The sequence below is a fragment of the Vombatus ursinus genome, unplaced genomic scaffold (assembly GCF_900497805.2).
Source record: "Vombatus ursinus unplaced genomic scaffold, bare-nosed wombat genome assembly UNPS02014962.1, whole genome shotgun sequence".
Taxonomy (NCBI): Eukaryota; Metazoa; Chordata; class Mammalia; order Diprotodontia; family Vombatidae; genus Vombatus; species Vombatus ursinus.
In genome coordinates, this window is record NW_020954740.1 from 359,285 (window position 1) to 381,951 (window position 22,667).

A 22,667-nucleotide genomic window follows, 5' to 3' on the forward strand; every position below is an offset into this window, starting at 1 on the left:
TAAAGTTAAAAGTTACTTGACAAAAATCATAAAATACACAATTATATGGGTAATTTAAAAACAAAAAAAAAATCTACCCACTCAATATTGGATTGATCATCTCAAAACAAGGTAATATTACGGCTACTAGTAATATTTTGCCATGTTGGTAATTAAGTGAAACTTCTAGGTGACAAATTGATCAGTTTCAAGATGTGTTTCAGAGGAAATTTGCCATAGGCACTCATATGGATGCAAATCTGTTTCTGCCTACACCCAAAATTTCAGGAAGGCCTTTAAGAGTTACAAGTCAAAGGGGCAGCTAGGTGGCGCAGTGGATAGAACACTGGCCCTGGAGTCAGGAGGACCCGAGTTCAAATCTGCCCTCAGACACACAACACTCACTAGCTGTGTGACTCTGAGCAAGTAACTTAACCCCGATTGCCTAGCCAAAAAAAAAAAAAAAGTTCTGAGTCAAAAAAGGCTATCCAATTTGGGTGCAGACTTTTAGTTACCATAAACTAAAATTCATCAACAAAGTGAAGACGCATAAAAGTGACAGTTGATGTCTCAAACCTTCAAAAGCTGTCTGATGAAACTTCTTGACTGTAATTATTGAAAATCATGTTAAATAATTTCCCACAGACTCTTAAGATTGAAGACATATTCAGAAATCTTACTTCCAACTGAGTTGAATATAAACCAGTTTGTGATATTAAGAAATTAAATGATTTCACATGGGGAACTGGAAAGCAAGAGTATATATGTAGATATTAATTAAAAAGGACAAAGAGTAAGTTTTAAAGATTAAAAATATTTTATTTACAATTTCTTTATACACACTTTTTACATTTTTTTTTCAATTTAAAAACAGAATGGATAACGTATACATATATGTCTGAACAGATTGTATCCACAGTTTGGGAAAATTACCTGACAAAAATGTAAAGGCTTTTCAAAACAGTTATAAAAGGCAAACCTTAAATTATTCTAAGAATTTTATAACAATCCTAGGGTTGCTGTTAAGACTACTAGCCCAAAATGTACATAAAAGCTCAAAATATTTCTATAGACAATGTATGCCCAAGAGCCATGGTGCATACAGGCTAGGTAGAAAATAACTTCTCCAATTACCTTATTGGAAACATTCTTTTAGAAAGCAAATACCCATCCCTTACTGGCATACTGGTAACATGAGATTAATAGAATTCTTCAACCTATGATAATTATTTCCAAAGGTTTATAAAATAATTCAAGATTATCGATAGGAAAAAACTAAAAAGTAAAAAATGGAATTTTCTCAATGTTATTATAGCTTATATTATTAGTATTTAAGTTATATTAAAGTATTGTTAGGATAATGGACTTCCATGAGTTTATCTATTACTTCACTCTACTCTTACTTAACATTTAACTCTATTGGTAGTTTGACTAAATTTCAGTACTTTCTTGTTTAAGGGGAGGTTCTTTAATTTTCTGGGGTCCCCTCCTTCAAATTGAGTTTAAAGATACAATCAAGCTCATGATCTCTAAAAATGGTTATACGTGCAAACAAGATTTAAAATGTATGGTTAGGCTAAGTGACCTAAGAAAGCTGCCATTAGCAATACATTTTCATTGCTGACTGCCAAATATTTCTCAATGTCTAATTTATATTTGGGCCTATATTAATTTTTTTATTTTTAGTTGAGACTTTCAAATTATAGATTCTCCAAAAATTTCTGATAGCTTATACAAACTGAAATGTTATGACCTAACACCACATATACATATATAAAAGTGAAGAGCCCACTGAATATTTAACATTTCTAGGAGAGTACCTATCACAAATAATTCATTATAGAACATTCTAATGCTTAATTTCACTTAAGACAAACCTTTCCATCTGTTTCTTACTTTATTACTTCACACACTAGATAAGTGTGCCTTTTAACATTAGGACAGCATGCTTTCTAGAATTAGGCTTCATAAGGTACATGTTCAAAGAGGGTTAGAGAAGGGCTCAGTAAATTTTTCACAATTTATTACCTTAACTCTAGCAAAGTGCAGGGCAAGACGAAGGAATAGAAAATTGTCTCAGGAAAAAATAATACTCTATTAATTAAACTGTTTTTTAAAACCAGTAGCATTTCTCCTAATCACATCTTTAAAAACAAAAGCTTCAGTGGGAAAGCTTTGTATTTTATGAAAAGGTTGTACTACAAGATTTTTTTCTTTAAGCAAATTAGCATCAGAACTCATATCACCACGAAAAGGAAGACTGAAGAAGTGCAAGGAAACAAATTGTCTAATAAAGAAGGGCAAATAAAAATGACCTATCTGTCCAAAAGTTAAAAAGTTTACTTATATTAAGTATGTAGAAAGATCACAACAGTGACACTGTATAGTTTTCAAATCTCTTATCTGTACTTTTAAAAAACACTGTTTTGAGCATAGGCATAACATATTGATAAAAATGCACAAATGGTTCTGGGGGAAAAAACATATAGTAAAATAAACTTGAAAAAAATCCTTATGAAAACCATTCCTATAGTTTAACAAAAATAAATCTCTACAGTTGAATCACAATTTTATAAGGGAATGTAAATTAGTTATGGATTTAAAATAATCTCCATTAGAAATATAAATATCCATAGCTAAAGTTCTCTCTTGGACATTATACATTCAGAATCCAAGCAAACATCAATTATTCTTAATGCTCAAAACTGATTACCAGTAACATCAGTTTAGAAAGGATTTTCATGAGACTGAACTCCATTGTTCAAGTTAGGATTTCACAGGTGTTTGTTTTATAAACTTTAATCTTGGCCTTATTACCTTTAATATAAAATATCAAGCATATGAACTTGACTATTTTCTCAGATCTCTCCCTAACAATGGCTATCTAGTCACAGCTAAGCAGAAAAACAGCAAAAGCAGAACAAAAATACACTTACAGTTAGAAAAACCCTGGATGTAGGCACCAGAATAAAATGTGTTTTTTATCTTTCCTTGTTTTCTTCATCTATAATAAGATGAAGCACTTGTAAAGACATAAAGATGAATGAAATATATCAAGAAGAAGAAACTTTTCTCAGTTCGCATTTAGCTAAGAAGAAAAACTTTTAGCAGTTTTAGAGAAAAAATAAAAAAACACCTTACCAAGACAGTCTGCTCACAAAATCTTATTAAAAGGAAAAAAAATTGTAGTAAATATTAAGATGTCAAGAATTTGTCTATTTTTTAAAAAGATGAAGAAGGCTCGTGTACACAACCCTGGAAAAGCAATGATCAATTAATCATATCCTAAAACTAAAACTTCTTTGCAAGCTTTGCTCTCAGATGAACAGTTCCAGATTAATCTCTTGCTCAATCATAGACTTAGTTGTTGTTTGAATTATAAAAGGTTACTTTAATGAAATGTTTTGTCTTTTAAGCAGATGAATAATGACTTTTCTCAAATTAAAGGTTAGTTTGCAATTTTTATATACCTACTCATTTACTTACTGCTTGTTACTCACAAAAATGAACAATTTTGGTATTTTTAAACCAGATTTTACTTCACAGTATAATCTACATTGGATTGGGGGGGCAAGGGGAGAGTTACCATGAAGTTTCTTCTTTGGAAGTTCTTTCACCTTGCCACATTATTTTCAATGATGGCAGCAGTCAAAACTTATATAAAACTAGAAAATTTACATAACAGCATTGTAATATTGCACAAATGTCTTACATCTTACACTTGCCAGTGCAGGCATGGCCTACTGAAGGCCAATTAGAGGATGAGAAAAATGACACCAATTTGGTCATGGCATGCCACAGGAAACAAATTTCCTAGGTTACACTCAACTAAACAATTTTATTTGAGTTTAAATAATTAAAAGGTACATTTAGTCCTAAAGCACCCTTCTTAATAAATGTATTTTTAAAAATTGTTCTTGATCATTTTTTAACTTTGGGGTTATGATTCTTCATGATCTATGGTACTTTAGTACAAAAGACAGAAGATGAGGGTTTGATCACCAATGCCACTACATAGTTTGGAAGAAAAAAATAAGCTAGTAAATTTCATAAGAAAAGTGTGAGGAAGTAATTATTAATCTGATAACAGTTTATTCATAATGTCTGCAATTAGAATTAAGTTCTAATTTTCTAAGGGCTGTTAGTTTATGCTTAATAACAGATGTACATAGCCCCACTCTGGCAGAAGTGGGAGTGGAGGGAAGAGAGAGAGAGTGAGGAAATGGAAGTTAAACTTATTTTGTAAGGTGTTTTAATTATGTGTGTGGTATCACCAAAAATCTTTTAAAGGAAGAAAAGGGCATGAGGGTAAACATAATAGCTGCTGATAATTTTATTATTTCTCTCTTAGTAAAGAAATGGTAAATATGGCCTATTTTAAAATTTATGTTTCTCATTTTCATAATCCAACACCCTTGGATGATACCTGAAAATTATTATTAGATTCAAATAGAAACTATAAATAATACCACTACTGAATCTCAATTACATACAGTAGAGTATAACCACCTTTGGAGTGGTGAAAAGTGCTTGCACACTGCAGAATTAGGGCTTAGACATATCCAGTTCTCACTACATGTAGAATGACATTCAAATGTACTGAAAAGAGAAACATATTCCAAAGTGAAAGACAAACATTGATGTGGCTTACCTTAATATTTACTTTTTAAATAAATATAAAATCTTAATTTTCATGAGTTTATATATGTCACATGAATATAAAGAGTTCAAATGTTACTGAATCAATCAGTATGTATCAAAGATACGGTACTTTGATACCAAATGAGGCCTCCAGTTACTTTAATTTTTTTTTATTATTAATACATGAAAAGATGTTACTACATCTAAAACTCAACAAGTATGACTGACAATTTGCGCACTAATTAAAAATGTAATATCCTAACCACACAAAAAGATGCACTGTATATAGATTTTATTATGTATTCACATGTGCATATATTTTCTTCACTTACAAACACAATGCAGACAATAGAAGGCAGCATAGAAATAGTGTTTTGAGTATAAAAAGTTGTTAATTTAGTAGAAAATTTATATTTTTGCATTTTCAGCAGACTACTATACAAAAGCCATGCAAAAAGTTAAGTTTTAAGCTGTTTGTGTGACAAAACCAAAAGTGAAACATTGACATAATGAGCAATCCAAAAGACTTTAGATAGAAGAAATGACTGAAATCACTTTAAATGACACTTGAAGGTAGTTCTTCTAGAAGACTGCCAAATCCTACCTTGACAATTTAAAATGTTTTTTAAGGTATAAAATCAATTTTCCAGACAAGTGGATCATTCTATTCAACTGCTTCCAGAGGCTATAAGTGTAACTGCTATTTTCTAGAATGAATTTACTGCATGAGCTCATGAGGCCACTGAAAAGGGGGAAAATGCAAGGAGAAAAGAAAATTTTACAATACCATAACAATGGCATTGCTAGTAAAACTGTTGAGGTGCATTCCCTGTTTCTCTTTTTATGCATTTAGTAACTACTACAACACCAACAAGTACTTAAGAGCCTTAAATACTACGCTTTGCTTTCTTTCTTTTAAGGAAGATGTACATTTTTAGCTGCAATGTCTAACATGCTCTAATACATATTCAGGAAAATGCAGGCTGCATACTTGTAAACCATCAAGTTTACAGGGCATCCGTGGGTACTCATCTTCTTTCCATTTATTTTCTTCTGGATCAAATGTGAGAATAGAATCACTGTAATGACCATTATAGCAAAGGCCTCCAAGAACCATTATTTGTTTGTCCAATACAGCTACACCATGACCACTTCTACCAATTGGCATTGATGCCAAGATAGTCCACTGATCAGTCTCTGGGTCATAAACTTCTGTGGAAGGGCATCCTTGTGACTCAAAAGAGGCCCTTAAGATCACACAGACACCACCAAACACATAAAGCTTACCATTATAAGAAATCATTTTGTGAAAGCATCTCGCATAATTCATTTTGCACTTATTCTCCCAACAATTAGTAACTACTTGAGTTCTTCGTGTTCGGTGTTCCACTGTCCCTTCTTTACTAGGATCAAATACACACACTTGTTTAGAAGTGGAAGATGAGGTAATTCCACCAGTGATGAACAACTTGTTACTAAGCACTGTCCCCTCATGTCCATATTTATTGACTGGATAAGGATCCACAAATTCCCATTTGTCTTCAGTGATGTCGTAACGCTCTGTTGAATAAAATGTCTCATCTCTTGTTCTTCCAGCCACAGCATAGATGTACCTACCAATAACACCAACTGCAAATTCTGAACGTGGTACAGACATATCTGCCATTCTCAACCAAGTATTTTGTCTTGGGTCATACCTGAACACTTTGGAGGAAGCATGGAATTCACCATCTGGCCCCAGTTCTTCCCCGCCTAACAAGAACACAAAGTTATTCACAATGGCAAGGCAGTCTGGTCGTAGAGGTACTTGTGGACCCTCCAGCTCCCACCAGACCCGTGGTTTGTGTAAAAGAAGAATTTTACTATTTACCATGCTATGTCCTATCATTCCTCTGAATACTGCAGTCTGGGGTTTGGCAGAACGGATACGGCTGGATTTCATTTCCATCAAAGGCTGCTGGTGAACACTATGAAAGTAATTCAATGCTTGGTCAACTTCATGTCGTAGCTGCCGAGAATATCTATAAAATTCTGATGTCTTAACCTAAGGACACATTAAAAATTTATTTTAACTCAAAGAAAATGCACTGATGATAATCAAAATGATCAAAGGCCACTAAAATAATCTCTAGATCCTTTGGGATTTATTTTTCATTTTATTTTTTAAAAGCATCAAAGGCTACATATTTTAATTGCTTATAAAATGTGTTTACACTCATATTTTAGGGATGGTATAACTGCAAACTCCATGTTGCCACATGTTTTTTATGGTTATCATAACAACAACAAAAAGGGATTGGCTTCTTACCTCCCAAGAGATGCTATTAGACAGGATAAAATCACATCCTATTTGGCTCTGATGGTAATAATAACAACAGCTAATATTTGCATTGTGTTTTAAGGTTCACAAAGCGATTTACATATATTATCATTTGATCTTCCCAATAATCCTGTGAAATAGGTGTAATTACCCCCATTTTGTAGATGAGGAAACTGAAGCTAGGAGAGGTTAAGTGACTTGCCCAGTCACATCGCAGGTAAGTGTCTGGGGCAAGATTTGAACTTGGGTCTTTCTTACTCGAAGTCCGGCACTCTATTAGTACCTCACCTAATTTACTCATTAACAATGTAAAATCAACATCTTAGAAACTTAGGAAAAAAATGTAAATTTAAAAATCTTTAAACTTTTGCTAAATCGATTCAAGGGAATATCTTGAAGGTAACAAAACAAAGCTCAATTTCTTTTTCTTTGGTTTTATTACCTTTTTTAGGGGACAGGGGACCTGTTATTTCATCTACATAGGAAATTCTTAGTGTGGAAACTCCTTGCATGGATGCAGATTGATAACTTGTCTGTAATTTATAATCTTAGAAAGTTGTCTGGGGCACTGAGTGGTTAAGTGACTTGCCCATGGTAGTATAGCTAAGTAGATGTCAGAGGCAGAACTTGAATCCAAGTCTTCCTGAATCTAAAGCTAGCCCTCTATTTATTCTGACATCACTGCCTCTGTTGCACTTAAGGATAGGCCAGGCAGGCTGAGATGTTTGTAGTGCCCAGAGCTGACCCACAGAATCAGCTTTGGGCCCAGGCCAACAGTTTGGGGTCTGGAGAGGTCTAGAAGCAGGGACTCAGTCCCCAGACCTTTGAGCAGATCTTGTAGTCAGCTCCCCACCCAGGACATTAGCATGGGGATCCCTCAGGCAGACTAAGATCACAAATTTAGCCCCAAGAAATCCATGACAAGACAGCAAACACTGGTCTGCTTAGAGAAAATTGTTGGAAAAATGAATAAACAACCAAAACAAAAAGAAAAAGAAATTATTATGATGTCAGGGATGCTTACCATAAAAACATGCAGAAAATAATTCTATAACATCTACAACTAAAACCTCAAAGAAAAATTCAACTTGTCCAACAAATCAGAATTCAGAGAAGAAATGATGCAAGAGTTTACAAAACTAAGTTTTAAATGGTATTAGAAATGAAATAAGAGCAATACAGCAAAGAAATGAGAGCTATAGAAGAAAGACTTGAAAAAGGATTAACAGCTTGGCACAAGAGGTACAAAACCTTCCCCAAGTAACAAAAACCTGAAAATTAGAATGGACCAAACGAAGGTTAATGCTTCTATGAGATAAAAAGTAATATTAAAACAATGCGAAAAAGACTGCCAGAAAAAAAAAAGAAAGAAAAAGTAAGATATCTTATATTAAACAAATGACCTAGAAAACAAATCAAAAAGAGGATCAGTTTCACTGGCCTACCTAAAAACCATGACCAAAAAGAGCTTGCATATCATATTTCAAGAAATCATGAAAGAAAACCACCCACACATATTAGAATCAGAGCACAAAGTGAAAAGAGAAAAAAAAAATCCACCAATCCCTTCTTCAAACTCCAAAACGAAAACTCCCAGTAATGCCAAAGTGAAAATTCAAAGGTCAAAAAAGAAATATTGCAAGCACCCAGAAAAAGTTAAAGTACCAAGGAATCTGGGGCAGGTAGGTAGCACGTTAAACAGTGCACCATGGCTGGAGTCAGGAAGACCTGAATTCTAATCTGTCCTCAGACACTTACTACCTGTGTGACCCTGGGCAAGTCACTTAACCCTGTTTGCCTCAGTTTCCTCATGTGTCAAATGAGCTGGAGAAGGAAATGGCAAATCATACCAGTATCTTTGCCAAGAAAACCCCAAATGGCATCAGGAAGAGCCAGACATGACTGAAAAGACTGAACAACAACCAAGAAATCATAGTAAAGATCACAAAATTTAACACTGTAAAGAAAGGGAAACAAGAAATACCATATTCTAAAAGGCAAAATATTATCCTTAAAAGGGGAAAAAAAATTGATAACTGGAGGACTTCCAAGCTTCCAGATTACAATAGAAATTTTGAAATATAAACATGGGAGAAAAGAGAAAAAAGGAGTACAGAGAAAAAGTTAAATATAAGTAGCAAACTGGGGAAAGACTTTATATGGAAGAAGTATATGCATTCTAATGGAGAGCAGGAGATAATACAAGCCTCCTCTAAGAACCAAAATATCATCAGAAATCTTAGACATCAAATAAGATGGAAGTCCTGGGATTGAATTTTATTATGTTTTGATAATCTTAAAAGAAGAAAGGGGGAAGATGGCGGAATAAGACAGGAAATACTGGACTCTCCAAATTTCTCCTATAAACAAGATAAAACATCACCTGAAAGTGAACTTTGAGCAGCAGAAATAATTAAAAGTTGAGGTAAAGCAGATGTTCTCCTAAGACAACTTGGGAGGACCGCAGGAAAGACCGCACACCTCCAGGGACAAGGTTGGCTTATTTGAAGTGCTAACACCCCTAGCATAACCCTCAGAATCAACAAACAAAAAGCCCTGGGGGCAGCTGGGTCAGATCTCAGCTTCAGGAACTTTCACCTCAACAACAGTGTGCGGGTTGGAGAACTGAGTAGGGAAGATGAAGGACCTTCCTCTGTTGTTGGACACCAGGCCCAGTTGTGCTGACCACACTTGGATCTGGGCTGCAGCTGTGAGTGAGGAGGGGCAATCTCATGCGGTAGGCAGAAGAGCAGGGACCCTGCTGGCTGTGAGCGTAGGCAGAAAAGCAGGGTCCCTGGTTTCAGTACCAGGGCAGAGGAGTGAGCTGAAGTTTGTAGCTACGGGAGGAACTGCAGGGAGCAAGAGCATCTGCAGTGACACACGACTGGGGGCCCTAGCCCCCCACGGCTTAGGGACAGAGAAGAGTGTTCAAGGAAGGGCCCCAGGCAGCGCTTAGAGAAAACCTTGAAGCCTGAGGCATTGCTCCCCACAATTCCGGCCGAGAACTTGATTATAATAATAACACACTAAAAATAAAATAATAATAATGATGATGATGAATAAACAACAGAGAAAGAATCCAACCACAGATAACTACAATGGGAATAAAGATCTGGGTTCATACTCAGAAGAAGATAATGAAGTTTTTAAAAGCCACTCCTACTTCAAAGAAAAATGTCAAATGATCACAAGCCCAAAAAGAGTCCTTGGAAGAACTTTAAAAAGACTTTAAAAATCAAATAAGAGACGTTGAAGAAAAATTAGAAAAAAAAGATGAGAGCAATTCAAGAAGATTAAAAGAATTATGAAAAAAAAGTCAACCAACTGGGGAAAGAGACCCAAAAACTTAAGAAAGAAAATAACTCTTTAAAAACTAGACCTGGGCTGATACTATAAGCGAACTGGGAGAGCAAGGAATAGTTTATTTGTGAGATTTATGGAGAACAGAAGAAGTTATGACCAAATAAGAGTTAGAAAACATTATGAAATGCAAAAAGGATAATTTTGATTAATTAAATTGAAAAGTTTTTGCACAAACAAAACCAATGCAACCAAGATTAGGAAGGAAGCAGAAAACTGGGAAAGAATTTTTACAACCAGTGTCTCTGATAAGGGCCTCATTTCTAAAATATATAGAGAACTGAGTCAAATTTATAAGAACATAAGTCATTCCCCAATTGATAAATGGTCAAAGGATATGAACAGGCAGTTGTCAGATGAAGAAATTAAAGCTATCTATAGTCACATGAAAAAATGCTCTAAATCACTATTGATTAGAGAAATGCAAATCAAAACAATTTTGAGGTACCACATCATACCTATCAGGTTGGCTAACATGACAAAACAAGACAATGATAAATATTGGAGAAGATGTGGGAAAACCAGAACATTAATACATTGTTGGTGGAGTTGTGAACTGATCCAACCATTCTGGAGAGCAATTTGGAACTATGCCCAAAGGGCTATAAAAATGTGCATACCCTTTGATCCGGCAATAGCACTTCTAGGGCTGTATCCCAAAGAGATCATACAAATGGAAAAAGGACCCACATGTACAAAAATATTATAGCAGCTCTTTCTGTGGTGGCAAAGAATTGGAAATTGAGGGGATGCCCATCAATTGCACAATGGCTGAACAAGTTGTGGTATATGAATGTAATGGAGTATTATTGTGCTACAAGAAATGATGAACAAGCATACTTCAGAAAAACCTGGAAAGATTTGTATGGACTGATGCTGAGTGACGTGAGCAGAACCAGGAGAATGTTGTACACAGTAACAGTCATGCTGTGCAATGACTAACTTTGATAGACTTAGGCCTTCTCAGCAATGCAAGGATCTAACATCTCCAAAAGTCCCATGATGGAAAATGCTATCCACATCCAGAGAAAGAACTCTGGAGTATGAATACAGATTAAAGCATACTATTTGCTCTTTTTTTCCCCTTCTGTTTTGTTTTGTTTCTTCTTTCTTGTGGTTCCTCCTATTGGTTCTAATTCTTGTTTACAACTTGATTAACGTGAAAATATGTTTAATAGGAATGTATATGTAGAGCCTATATCAGATTGCATGCCGTCAGGGAGAGGGAAGGGGAGGGAGGGGGAGAAAATTTAAAACTCAAAAGTTTATGGAAGTAAATATTAAAAACAAAAAATAAATTGATAAAAATTTAAAAAAAAACCTAGATCGGGGCAAAGGGAAACAAATGACATTAGAAGGTACCAAGAAATAATAAAACAAAACCAAAAGAACAAAAAAAAAGAAGAAGAGAATGTGAAACATCTCATTAGAAAAACAACTAATCTTGTTTCGAGGGGAGACAATATAAGAATTGTTGGACTACGTGAAAGTTATGATCAAAATAAGAGTCTAGATACAATATTACAAGAAATCATTAAGAAAAATTACACTGAAGTTCTAGAATAAGACAGTAAAATAGAAAATATTCACTGATCACCACCTGAAACAGATCTCAAGATGAAAACTCACAGGAACATCACATCCAAGTTTCAAAGCTCCCGGGTTAAGGAGAAAATACTACAAGCAATAATAAAAAAAAAAAAAACCAAATAACATTTAAATCCTTTGGAGTTATAGTCAGGATAATACAAGACATAGCAGCTTCCACATTAAAAGAACATTATATTTTGAAGAGCAAAGAAGTTTAGTTTGCAACCAAGAATAACTTATCCAGCAAAGCTGAGTATAATCCTGAATGGGGGGGGGGGGGGGGGAAGGACATGTAATGAGTTAAAAGATTTTCAGGTATCTGTGACAAAAAGACCAGAATTCAATGGAAAATTTGACATATAAGATCTAGGAGAAACATAAGGTAAACATTAAAGACCAATTATTAGGGACTCAATAAGGTCATACTGTTTACTTTTTATATGGTAAAAACGTTATTTATACTCTTAAGAATGTTATTACTTGGGTAGTTTGAAAAAGCATACATAGAAGGCTTGGGGTTGAGTTGAACATGATGAAATGATTCTGAAAAATAAAACTGGGTTGAGAGAGATAAAATGGAGTAATAACCTCATGCAAACAAGATGTGAATGGAAGAACTGTGATAGTGGAAGCAGGTGGGGGTGGAGGGATGGTAGTGCTGGAACCTTATTCTCATTGGAACTGGATCAAAGAGGGAATAACACATACATACTAAGGGTATAAATGTCTTCTAAATTTATAAAGAAATACGAGGGCAATGGGACAGGATAAGGGAGGGACTTTTAGAAAGGTGTGTAGATCAAGAGAGGAGCATGGGGAAGAGGATAAGGGAGGGATTCTTACATGGGTGGGTAAACTAAAGAAATAGGAGGATAAGGGGAAAGGATAAGGGAGGTAGTGGTTAGAAGCAAATGATACTGTCAGGAGGGATAGGGGAAAAAGAGTGAGAAGGATAATACAGAGGAAAAATAGGAAGGAGGGAAATATACAACTAGTAGTTATAATTTCATATATATATATATGTATATGTATAAATATATAGGCAATTGGGGTTAAGTGACTTGTCTAGGGTCACACAGCTAGTAAGTGTCTGAGGCCACATTTGAACTCAGGTCCTCTTGACTTCAGGGCTGGTGCTCAATCCACTGCGCCAGCTAGCTGCCCCTAGTAGTTATAATTTTAAATGTGAACAGGATAAACTCCCCCATAAAAGGAAAACAAATAGCAGAATGGATTAAAAACCAGAATTCAATAATATATTGTTTATAAGAAACACAATTAAAATGAGAGATACATACAGAGTTAAAATAAAAGGCTGGAGTAGAATCTGCTATGCTTCAGCTTAGGTTAAAAAAAAAAGCAAGGGTAGTAATCATGATCTCAGACAAAGTTAAAGCTAAAATAGATTTAATTAAAAGAAACAGGGAAACTATATTATGATAAAAAGTACATAGAAAATAAAGCAATATCAATACTTAAACCTATATGCACCAAATGCTACAGCATCTAAATTTTTAAAGGAAAAGTTGAATGAATTACAGGTGGAAATCAATAGTAATATTATAATAGTGGGGGACTTTAGTCATCCCCTCTCAGAATTAAATAAAATTCTAACCAAAAAATAAATTAGAAAGAACTTAAGGAGGTGAATAGAATCTTAAATAAGCTAGATATGATGGATATCTGGAGAGAACTGAATGGGAATAGAAAGGAATACACCTTTTTCTCAAGTGGTACGTGGCATCTGCACAAAAACTGATCATATATTAGGGCATAAAAATCTTATAGTCAAAGGCAGGAAAGGCAAAGGCAAAGGCAGTCCATCATTGTCAGATCGTAATACAATAAAAATTATATTCATTAAGGTACCATGGAAACAGAGATTAAACACTAATTGGAGACTAAACAACCTAATCTTAAAATATGAGTGGGTTAAAGAACAAATCACAGAAACAATAATTTTATTAAAGAAAATAACAGTAATGAGACAACATACCAAAACTTACAGGATATAGCAAAAGCAATAATCAGAGGAAAATCTGTATCTCTAAATGCTGATATCAATAAAATAGAGAAAGAGTAGACCAATGAAATGGGTATGCAACTAAAAAAAAAAAACAAAAAAAATCTCCAATTAAACACCAAATTGGAAACCTTAAAAACTAAAGGTGAGATTAATAAAATTGAGTGTAAAAAACCATTGAATTAATAAATAAAACTAGGAGTTGGTTTTATGAAAAAAACATTAAATAGATAAACCACTGATTAATATGATTTTTAAAGAGAAGAAAACCTAATCACTAGTATTAAAAATGAAAGAGGTTAATATACCACAAATGACAATGAAATCAAAGCAATTGTAAGGAGTCATTTTGCCCAATTATGTGCCAATAAATTTAACAATTTAAGCGAAATGGTAGAATACTTAACAAAAATATAAACTGCCTAGATTAACAGAAGAGGAAATAGAATATTGAAATATGCCTGTTTTAGAAAAAGAAATTGAACAGGCCAAAAATGACGTTCTTAAGAAAAAAGCATCAGGACTAGATGGATTTGCAAATGAATTTTATCAAAACATTTTAAGATCCACTAATTCTAATATTAAATAAATTATCTGGAATAACAGACAAAGGAGTCCTACCAAACTTCTTTTCTATAACAAATTTGGTACTGATACCTAAACCAGGAAGAGAAAAAACAGAAAGCAAATTATTGACCAATTTCATTAATGAATAGGGATGCAAAAATCCCAAATAAAATACTAACTAGGAGACTACAACAATATATTACAAAGATCATACATTGTAACCAAGTGAGATTTGTATCAGGAATGCAGGGATGGTCAAAGATAAGGAAAACTATTAACATAATTGATTATACCAATAACAAAAGTAACAAAAACCATATGATTATATCAATAGATGCAGAAAAAGCTTTTGATAAAATACAACACTTATTCCTATTAAAAATACTTGAAAGCAAAGGTATAAAGGAATTTTTCCTTAAAATGATAAGAAGCATTTACCTAAAACCATCAGCAAGCATTATTTGTAATGGTGATAAGCTTGAAGCCTTCCCAGTACGATCAGAAGTGAAACAAGGATGCCAATTATCATCAATATTATTCAAAATTGTATCAAAAATGCTAGTAATAACAGTAAGAGAAGAAAAAGAAATCAAAGGAATCAGAATGGGAAATGGCATAATAAAACTATCTGTTTTTGCAGATGATATAAAATCCTAAAGAATCAACTAAAAAGTTAATGGAAAAAAATTAATAATTTAGCAAAGTAGCAGGATATAAAATAAACCCAACAAATCTTTTTAATATCATAAAGACCCCAGCTGAAAACTATAGACATTTTTCCTGGCTATGTGACAGCTACAGCCCTCTCAGGTATAAACATCTACTAAGGGTTGTAGCACCGACTCTGCAAAGTTCTGAACTGCTAGTGCTTTAGTATCAGCAATGCCAAGACAAACAACCCTGTAGTACTAGTGCTGCAAAGTCCTGAACTGCTGGTGTCAAAAGCCAAAGAACTAAGAAATTAGAGGACACTAAGAAAGGAAACTATGGAGAAGGGGTTGGGGGATTGTGAGAACCTGTGCAGCACTCCACTAAGACTGAGAGAAAAGAGCACAGCATCTAGCTAAGGTCAGTTCTAACCAACCAAAAGTTCCTTGGGGGTAAGACCTGGTGAACTGTGAATTGCCCAGAGTGGGAAGAGGCAGAGTTGCTCAGCTCCAGGGAAACCACAATCAAAAAGGAGAAAGTCAGAAAGTAAGTACTAAGGGAAAATAAAGGGGGAAAAATACTGAAATTACCAAAGATTTCAAGAAAAAGAAAGCTCATTAACCTTGAAATAAATAGATAAATCAATAGAAAAAAGAGTAACAACAGAAGGAAATATGGAATCATGCATCTATTAGTAAATACTATAAAATAAAGGAAAGTGACTCAATACTTGATGAGGAGGACCACATGGAATTTGGAGAGATATGGAACCACAACACATTGTTCCTAAATAGTCAAAAAGAAAAATGAGAATTATGAGGGCAGAATTTATGGCCATCACAGCAAAAATAATGGCCAGAACAGAAAAATTGGAATCCATACTGTGAAGCCTCACCAAAGAAACAAGAAAGAATAATGGATTGGGAATGCGACTATGTAGAAGTGGAAAACAATCTAGAAAAGAAGCAAAAATGAAAAAAAAATCATTAAAATAAAATATACTTACTATGTAAGCAAAAGATACTAATCATGAAGACAGAATGCATAGACACAACCTAAGAATCATAGGTCTCCCAGAAGATGAAGAGGTCAAAAAGTCTCAACACTATAATGAAGGAAACAATAGAAGAAAAGTACCTAGAACTTCTGAACATAGAAAATATTTTACTATTGTTGTTTGCCCTTCATTCTTGAAGAGGACCATAACATCAGGAAGATGATCTCATGATTTGCAAGTGAACTGGATTTAAGGGAGGCAGAGCTGTGCAAAGTTACCAGCCTCATTTTCTCCTCTGGAACCAATTGGCTCCAGTGGGGCAAGACATAGATCAGGACGACGGGAGAGAGTCCCCAAATAGAAAATAAATTCCAATCAAAAGAATTCACAGATCACCTCCAGAAAAAAAGAATCCAAGGCTGCAAACTTCAGGACATATAGTGGTTAAATTTAACAAATCAATTTAGAAACAAGTTCTGTGAGCAATCAGGAGAAATACGTTCAAATACAAAGGAAAATTCAAATAATGCAAGATTATTCTGTACCTACCAGGAAACACAGGAGGGGAAGGAATAACATGTTTTGAAGGACAATGGAGCTAAGCATGCAGCCCAGGGTCACTACTCTGCAAATCTGAGCTTAACTATATATAAAATGGATGTGGCAGGTAGGTGGCGCAGTGGATAGAGCTCTGGCCTTGGAGTCAGGAGGACCTGAGTTCCAATCCAGCCTCAGACATTTGACACTTACTAGCTGTGTGACCCTGGGCAAGTCACTTAACCCTGACTGCCTCACCAAAAAGCTTAAAAAAAAAAAAAAAGGATGGATGTTAAATAATGAAGAGGTGTTTGAAACATTTTAGAAAGAACCAGAATTGAAGAGATTATTTGCTTCTTGAACAACCCAGAGAATAGAAATGCAAAGGTGAATAAATGCAGCAAGTAGGGATAGCAATAGCACCAGTGACAGCAAAAAGACCAGTAAGAGACTTCTTCCGAAAAGAGACAAGAGGTGAAGGTGGAATTCTGGTAGAGGTAATAGTGAAAAAGTGGACAGGGGGTATTTCGGGTAGAATCTGGCAACACCTTGCCTGTAAGTGAACCAATGTGTTTTTGTGCAACTGTATTACAACACAGAAGCATATATGAAAGGGGGTGGGGCAAATAAACAAGGGGATAGAAAGGAGTGTGTGACGTGCTGGTGTCAAATTGCTGGCTAGCAATGAAGGAAAGGTGACTTCTGTGGTCTTAGAAAGAGTAGAGCCTAAAAGAGAAAGCCTGAAAAGTCTACTTAGACTAAAATGTATTATATGAGTATATTCCCACAAGGCATAAAACAAAAAGGAAATTATTAGCACATATTTTAAGACACATCTCAATTTAGTATCCCTTCTCTCCAAAAAGGCTCTCCAAAAACCAAATTTGTTGTAGAAAAGGAGTTTGGTAGGACTCCTTTGCCTGTTACTCCAGATAATTTACTTAATATTAGAATTAGTTGATCTTAAAATGTTTGGTAGAATTCATTTGCAAATCCATCTAGCTTCACTGAGAGTCCCAATTCAATAGTCCTTCAGTTGTCTTCTAGTCACTCAACTCCCTGTCTAGCCTGACACTGCTATAAACAAGTTTACATTACATTCTCAACATAGACTTCTTTGTTCCCTTAATCTTTTTCCATATTTATGTTCAACCCTGATTAATCTTCCCCTCCACCCCCCAATCCTTGCATCCAACATTAGCTTCACTTTTTCACGTTCCAGGTTAAAAGGCTGTTATGGAGGGAAAAAAAATCACATAACTATGCTCACCTGGTTCATTATAAATCAACGCTTTCTGACTTCAACTACATATGATATTGCCCAATATTCTAATTCCTCCTGTCTTGAAATTTTTTTTTCACTTGACCCTGTTACCTTTTATAGTTACTATCATATTTTTCTCCTTTGTTACAGCCAAACTTCCCTTTTACATTTTTTTTTATTTTGAGGATACATTATTTTACTAGTTTAGATATTCCCTTTAACAATGGAGATCACAATCCCTCTATAACACAGTAGATGGGCTTTAAGAATTGATGTGGCTTAAAAGTTTATCAGCCTATGTCCTCTCAGGTGGAAAGTCTCTCCACATGACACACATAGAGTCATCAGTAGGATCACTATTTCAAGCTTTCCCAGCACAAAGCAAACAAGAATTTGTACTGTGCAAGCAAATCCTTTAAGAACTCAAATATCACCATACCACAATAAGACATCCCTAGGACCTAAATGAACTCCACATGTGACAATATTTCAATGGCTCTATGAACTCATCAATGTCAGTATTCTCTAAAGATGGAAGTTACAAGCCTATGCATACTTTTTCATCTTGATCCTCCCATAAATTCTTCAAGGGGCAGAGGTGGAGGGAGTGGCGGCACTCAATATGCCTGGAGCATTTTTCTACAACTCTTGACATTGTGAGGAGTATAGGGGCTGTCTATATCTGGTACCAAACCACCTATCTCCTTTTCTAGTCATACATCTCTCTGATGACATCCTTCATACTATTTCTCCTATGCAATTCTTCTTTAATATACTACAGCTTACCATACAACTCTCCATTGGCCTTTCGGTGACAAACTAATTCTTCAGAAATGTCATTATATGAATCGTAAGCATACAACATCAGCAAAATAGTAATGTGAAAAAGGTGGGCCTTTAAGGGAGCTGTTGGGGGCGGGGGGGGGGGAGGGAGATCATTAAAACCAGCGTGAATTTCCCAAGTACAATCTAGCCTGCTCACCAATTCTCAGGTCAGTTTACTGTCCAACTGTCCACCTGCAGTGTCTGTCCAAGACACATTTGCTTGTAAGACAGCATTATGGCCTATCCAGATATGTATCACCAACACGTTTTTTTCCTGTACTGATAGATCAAAAACTCTTTTGAGTGATTATGGATCTTATGAAAGTTCTGCAATGCTCCTAGACTTGAGATAATAAGCATAATGTCACCTGCAGACAGGAGCATCAAACTCAAATAAAAACACTAAACAGCACATAAGGATCCTCGTGGCTGCATATTACTTAGAAAACCACATTTCAACATTATCTAGGTTCTATTGTATTTTTACTTATTTCACCAAATATTTCCCAGTTACATTTTAATCTCATTCCTATGTTTGGCACCTCTGATGTAAAGGGCCTCTCCATCTGCAGGAAATCACAGTCTTCCATTTTCATTTTGCATTAGGCATCTCCTATAAGAGAAGCAAAGCCCTTTGGCAAAGTGTACTTCATTTTTAAAACTTTTATTTATTTTTACAAGCTTTTATTATCTCTGCCTCCCACTGCCTAAAGAACAATCAGGGGAAAAAAAGCTTCACAACAACTATACATGTCTCATTCTTAATTTAATAAGACCAACATCTATCTGGCAGAAGGCAAGTGGAATGATTCCTCTTTAGTCCGGAGGACTAAAGATTTATGATTACAGTTTTAAAAGTTGTCTTTCTCCAAAATGTTACATTGTTTAAATTGTTCATCAAGTTCTGCTTGAAGTCTTTCCAATTTCCTCTAAGCCTGTTCATTTAGTACCTTGTTTAATATTAATAATCAGAAAGCTGAACAAAGTTCTCTTTCTTATTACATGTTAGGAAATCTTATATGATTTTTACATATGCATGGAAAATGCTGCTGGAAGAGAATTTAAGGCAGCATTTTGCTTTTCTAAATTAAATGCATTTTTATAGTCGTCAAAGAAAAAACAGACTCTGGGCAAGTCATTTAACCCCAACTGGCTCACCAAAAACGAAAAAAAAAAAACATAGTGTGATTTTTTTTCTGTGTTTTTTCAGTCTATTAAAGTGGTCTACTAAAGAATATAATTAGCAAAAGTATGACTGTTCCCTGCTCATACCTTCATCAAGGACACCCTCCATATATATATAGATTACCCTCAAAGGTTTTGCAAAATGAGGAAAGCAGGAACATGGATTGGTAGCTATTGATACTTTCTAGGTTACCGATCCTTAGTAATAAGGTGCATGATATATTCTAAGACTTCTTATCTTCTTAGTTTTCAGATATCTTAAGAAATGATCCCTGGGGGCAGCTAGGTGGTGCAGTGAATACAGCACCAGCCCTGGAGTTGGGAGGACCTAAGTTTAAATCTGACCTCAGACACATAACACTCACTTAGCTGTATGACTCTGGGGAAGTCACTTAACCCCAATTGCCTCACCAAAAAAAAAAAGAAAAGAAAAGCAATGATTCCTCAACACCTTCAAAATCGTTTTACTTCCAGCACAACTCTCAATGTGTAATTGATCTAATCTGAACAATACTCCTAATGTTTTCTTATTTCTGCTTCCTAACATAGCACATTGGAAACTGCAATGTTAAAATCCAAATGTTGTGCCTTCACTGTCATCAATGAGGAAGAGTTTATAGAAATGACACATATTTCCTAATTTTGTTCTGTTATCCTTGTTTCATTTTTAAATGTTTTAAGATATTATTCCTCAACTGAGTCTCAAACTAAACTTTCTATAAACTTGTTTTTTTTCTTTCGGTATTTCTCACTAGTTTATGAGGCAACATGACTCATAATCTTGCATTCTCCTCCTCCATTAAGATTTTACAAACATTTACATTCAAAAATGATACTGCCCTTGGCTACTATGTCTCTTTGCTTGATGAGGGCAAATTTTGTTAGTTAAGGGTGGTTTAAGGGCAGGTAGGTGGCACAGGGGAGGGAGAGTCAGTAATGGAGTCAAAAAGATTCATCTTCCTGAGTTTGAACCTAGCCTCAGACACTGCAACCCTGGGCAAGTCACTTAACCCTGTTTGTCTCATCTGTAAATTTAGCTAGAGAAGAAATGGAAAACTACTCCAGTATCTTTGTCAGAAAACCCCAAATGGGGTCATTAAGAGTCAGACACGACTGAAACAAACAACAGCAGCAAAGGTGATTTAAAGGCTCTCCTGGTCTCTTCATTGTGGCAACTAATTTACATTGGTTAAGCTTTTAAAGGAAACAGTGATAATCTATATAGATGTTCTTGATCAATTTCCCATTTTTCAATGTCAAGTTTGATTATGTAAGTCAAGTTGGAGTTACACTCTGTGTCTTCTCATTTTTCTTCTAATATGAGAGTGATATCTGCCTTCTTTAAAAAATGGCATTGTGATCAAAGATAGTTGATTCATAATTGACTCCCCTACTAATAACTAGTTGTTTCCTGATAGACTATAATAAATTTTATTTTGGGAATACTACTCAGTGTTTACCACATTTAGCATCTCCTAACTCTCTTTAATAGTGTACAATCTGGCTTCTAACCCCATCAAAGTAGTCAAACAACATTCTTGAAAGTCACCTATTGGGCAGCTAGGTAGCACTGTAGATAAAGCAACCAGCTCTGGAGTTGGGAGAACCCAAGTTCAAATCTGATCTCAGACACTTACTAGCTGTGTGACCTTGTCTCAAAGAAAGTCACCTATTAAAAACTTCTTAATCAAATATAATACCCCTTTTCTCAGGCCTCTTCCTCCTAATTTAACATAACCAGCATTTTCCCAGTAAACCTTGTTTAAACTTTTGTGGTCATTTTTGATTGACTTCTCCTTGGACACATTCGTGTCCAATCATTTACCAAATTCTGTCCATTTTTTTTTTCCATTCACAGAATCAAAGAATTTTTAAAATTGGAAGGATCCTCAGCAGCCATTCAAGTCCAAGCTATAACCAAAAGGAATCACCAACTAAAACATATCTAATGAGTGATTATCTAGTTTCTGCTTGAAATCCTCTAAATGAAGAAGCTACAATCTTCCAAAGCAGTCTATTCCACTTGATGCTTTTCTTCATGCTATTTACTTAAAAAAAAAAAATGCTTCTACTTTGCTACCCACTCCCAAACTACTGAAATCCAATCTATGCTTTAAGGTCCAGCTAAAATGTTATCTTCTCTATGAAACATGAGTACTTCCTCTGAATTTACATAGAACACTGATGGCACTCAAATGTCATTTATTTTATGCTGTTATATTTGTGCATGTGCATTATTTACTCTACTAAGTTGTAGAGGGCAGAGACTACCTTTCTATGTCTTTTATAAGGCTTAGAGTATTACTTTTTATTTAGTAGGTGCTCAATAAGCATTTGCTGAACAAAGTTTCATCTTTACTAAAATTAATAAGGTCAAATCCTATTTCGTTTATAGTCATGTTGTGAATTTGAAAATACTTTCGAAAATCATATTTATGTGACTACAGCCTTTGTCATGAGGAATTGGTTATGGAAAAAAGGTAATATTATCCATATTTTTTCACTTCAATAGTATTCAAATATATTGAATGCCATTCAGTTCTTTGAATGGTATCCTAATGATCTAAAAGAGTAGACAAACAAAAAGACTAACATCGAGTCTTTCCAAATAATATATTTTTTAAAAATCATCGAAAATGGTCACAATGACCAGTAAAGCACATTATATACAGCATGTTTAGTTTAATTTAGTTTAGTTCAAAATTCAACTGTGATGAGAATGAAAGCAAAT

General features: G+C 34.8%; 1 protein-coding gene across 2 annotated transcripts in view; it reads right to left on the minus strand.

Moving 5' to 3' along the window:
* Positions 1-823: 823 nt before the first annotated feature.
* KLHL15 (kelch like family member 15) overlaps positions 824-22,667 on the minus strand; it is a 57,143-nt gene continuing 35,299 nt past the window's right edge. Inside the window, exons 3-4 of one of the 2 annotated variants that reach the window (XM_027845448.1) lie at positions 6,491-6,664; positions 6,189-6,372 (exon numbers count right to left, since the gene is read on the minus strand). In XM_027845448.1, the coding sequence (XP_027701249.1) occupies positions 6,289-6,372; positions 6,491-6,664 (258 nt within the window). In that variant the 3' untranslated portion in view covers positions 6,189-6,288. Of the gene's footprint in view, positions 6,665-22,667 lie in introns of both variants that reach the window. The other variant, XM_027845447.1, reaches the window with a different exon arrangement.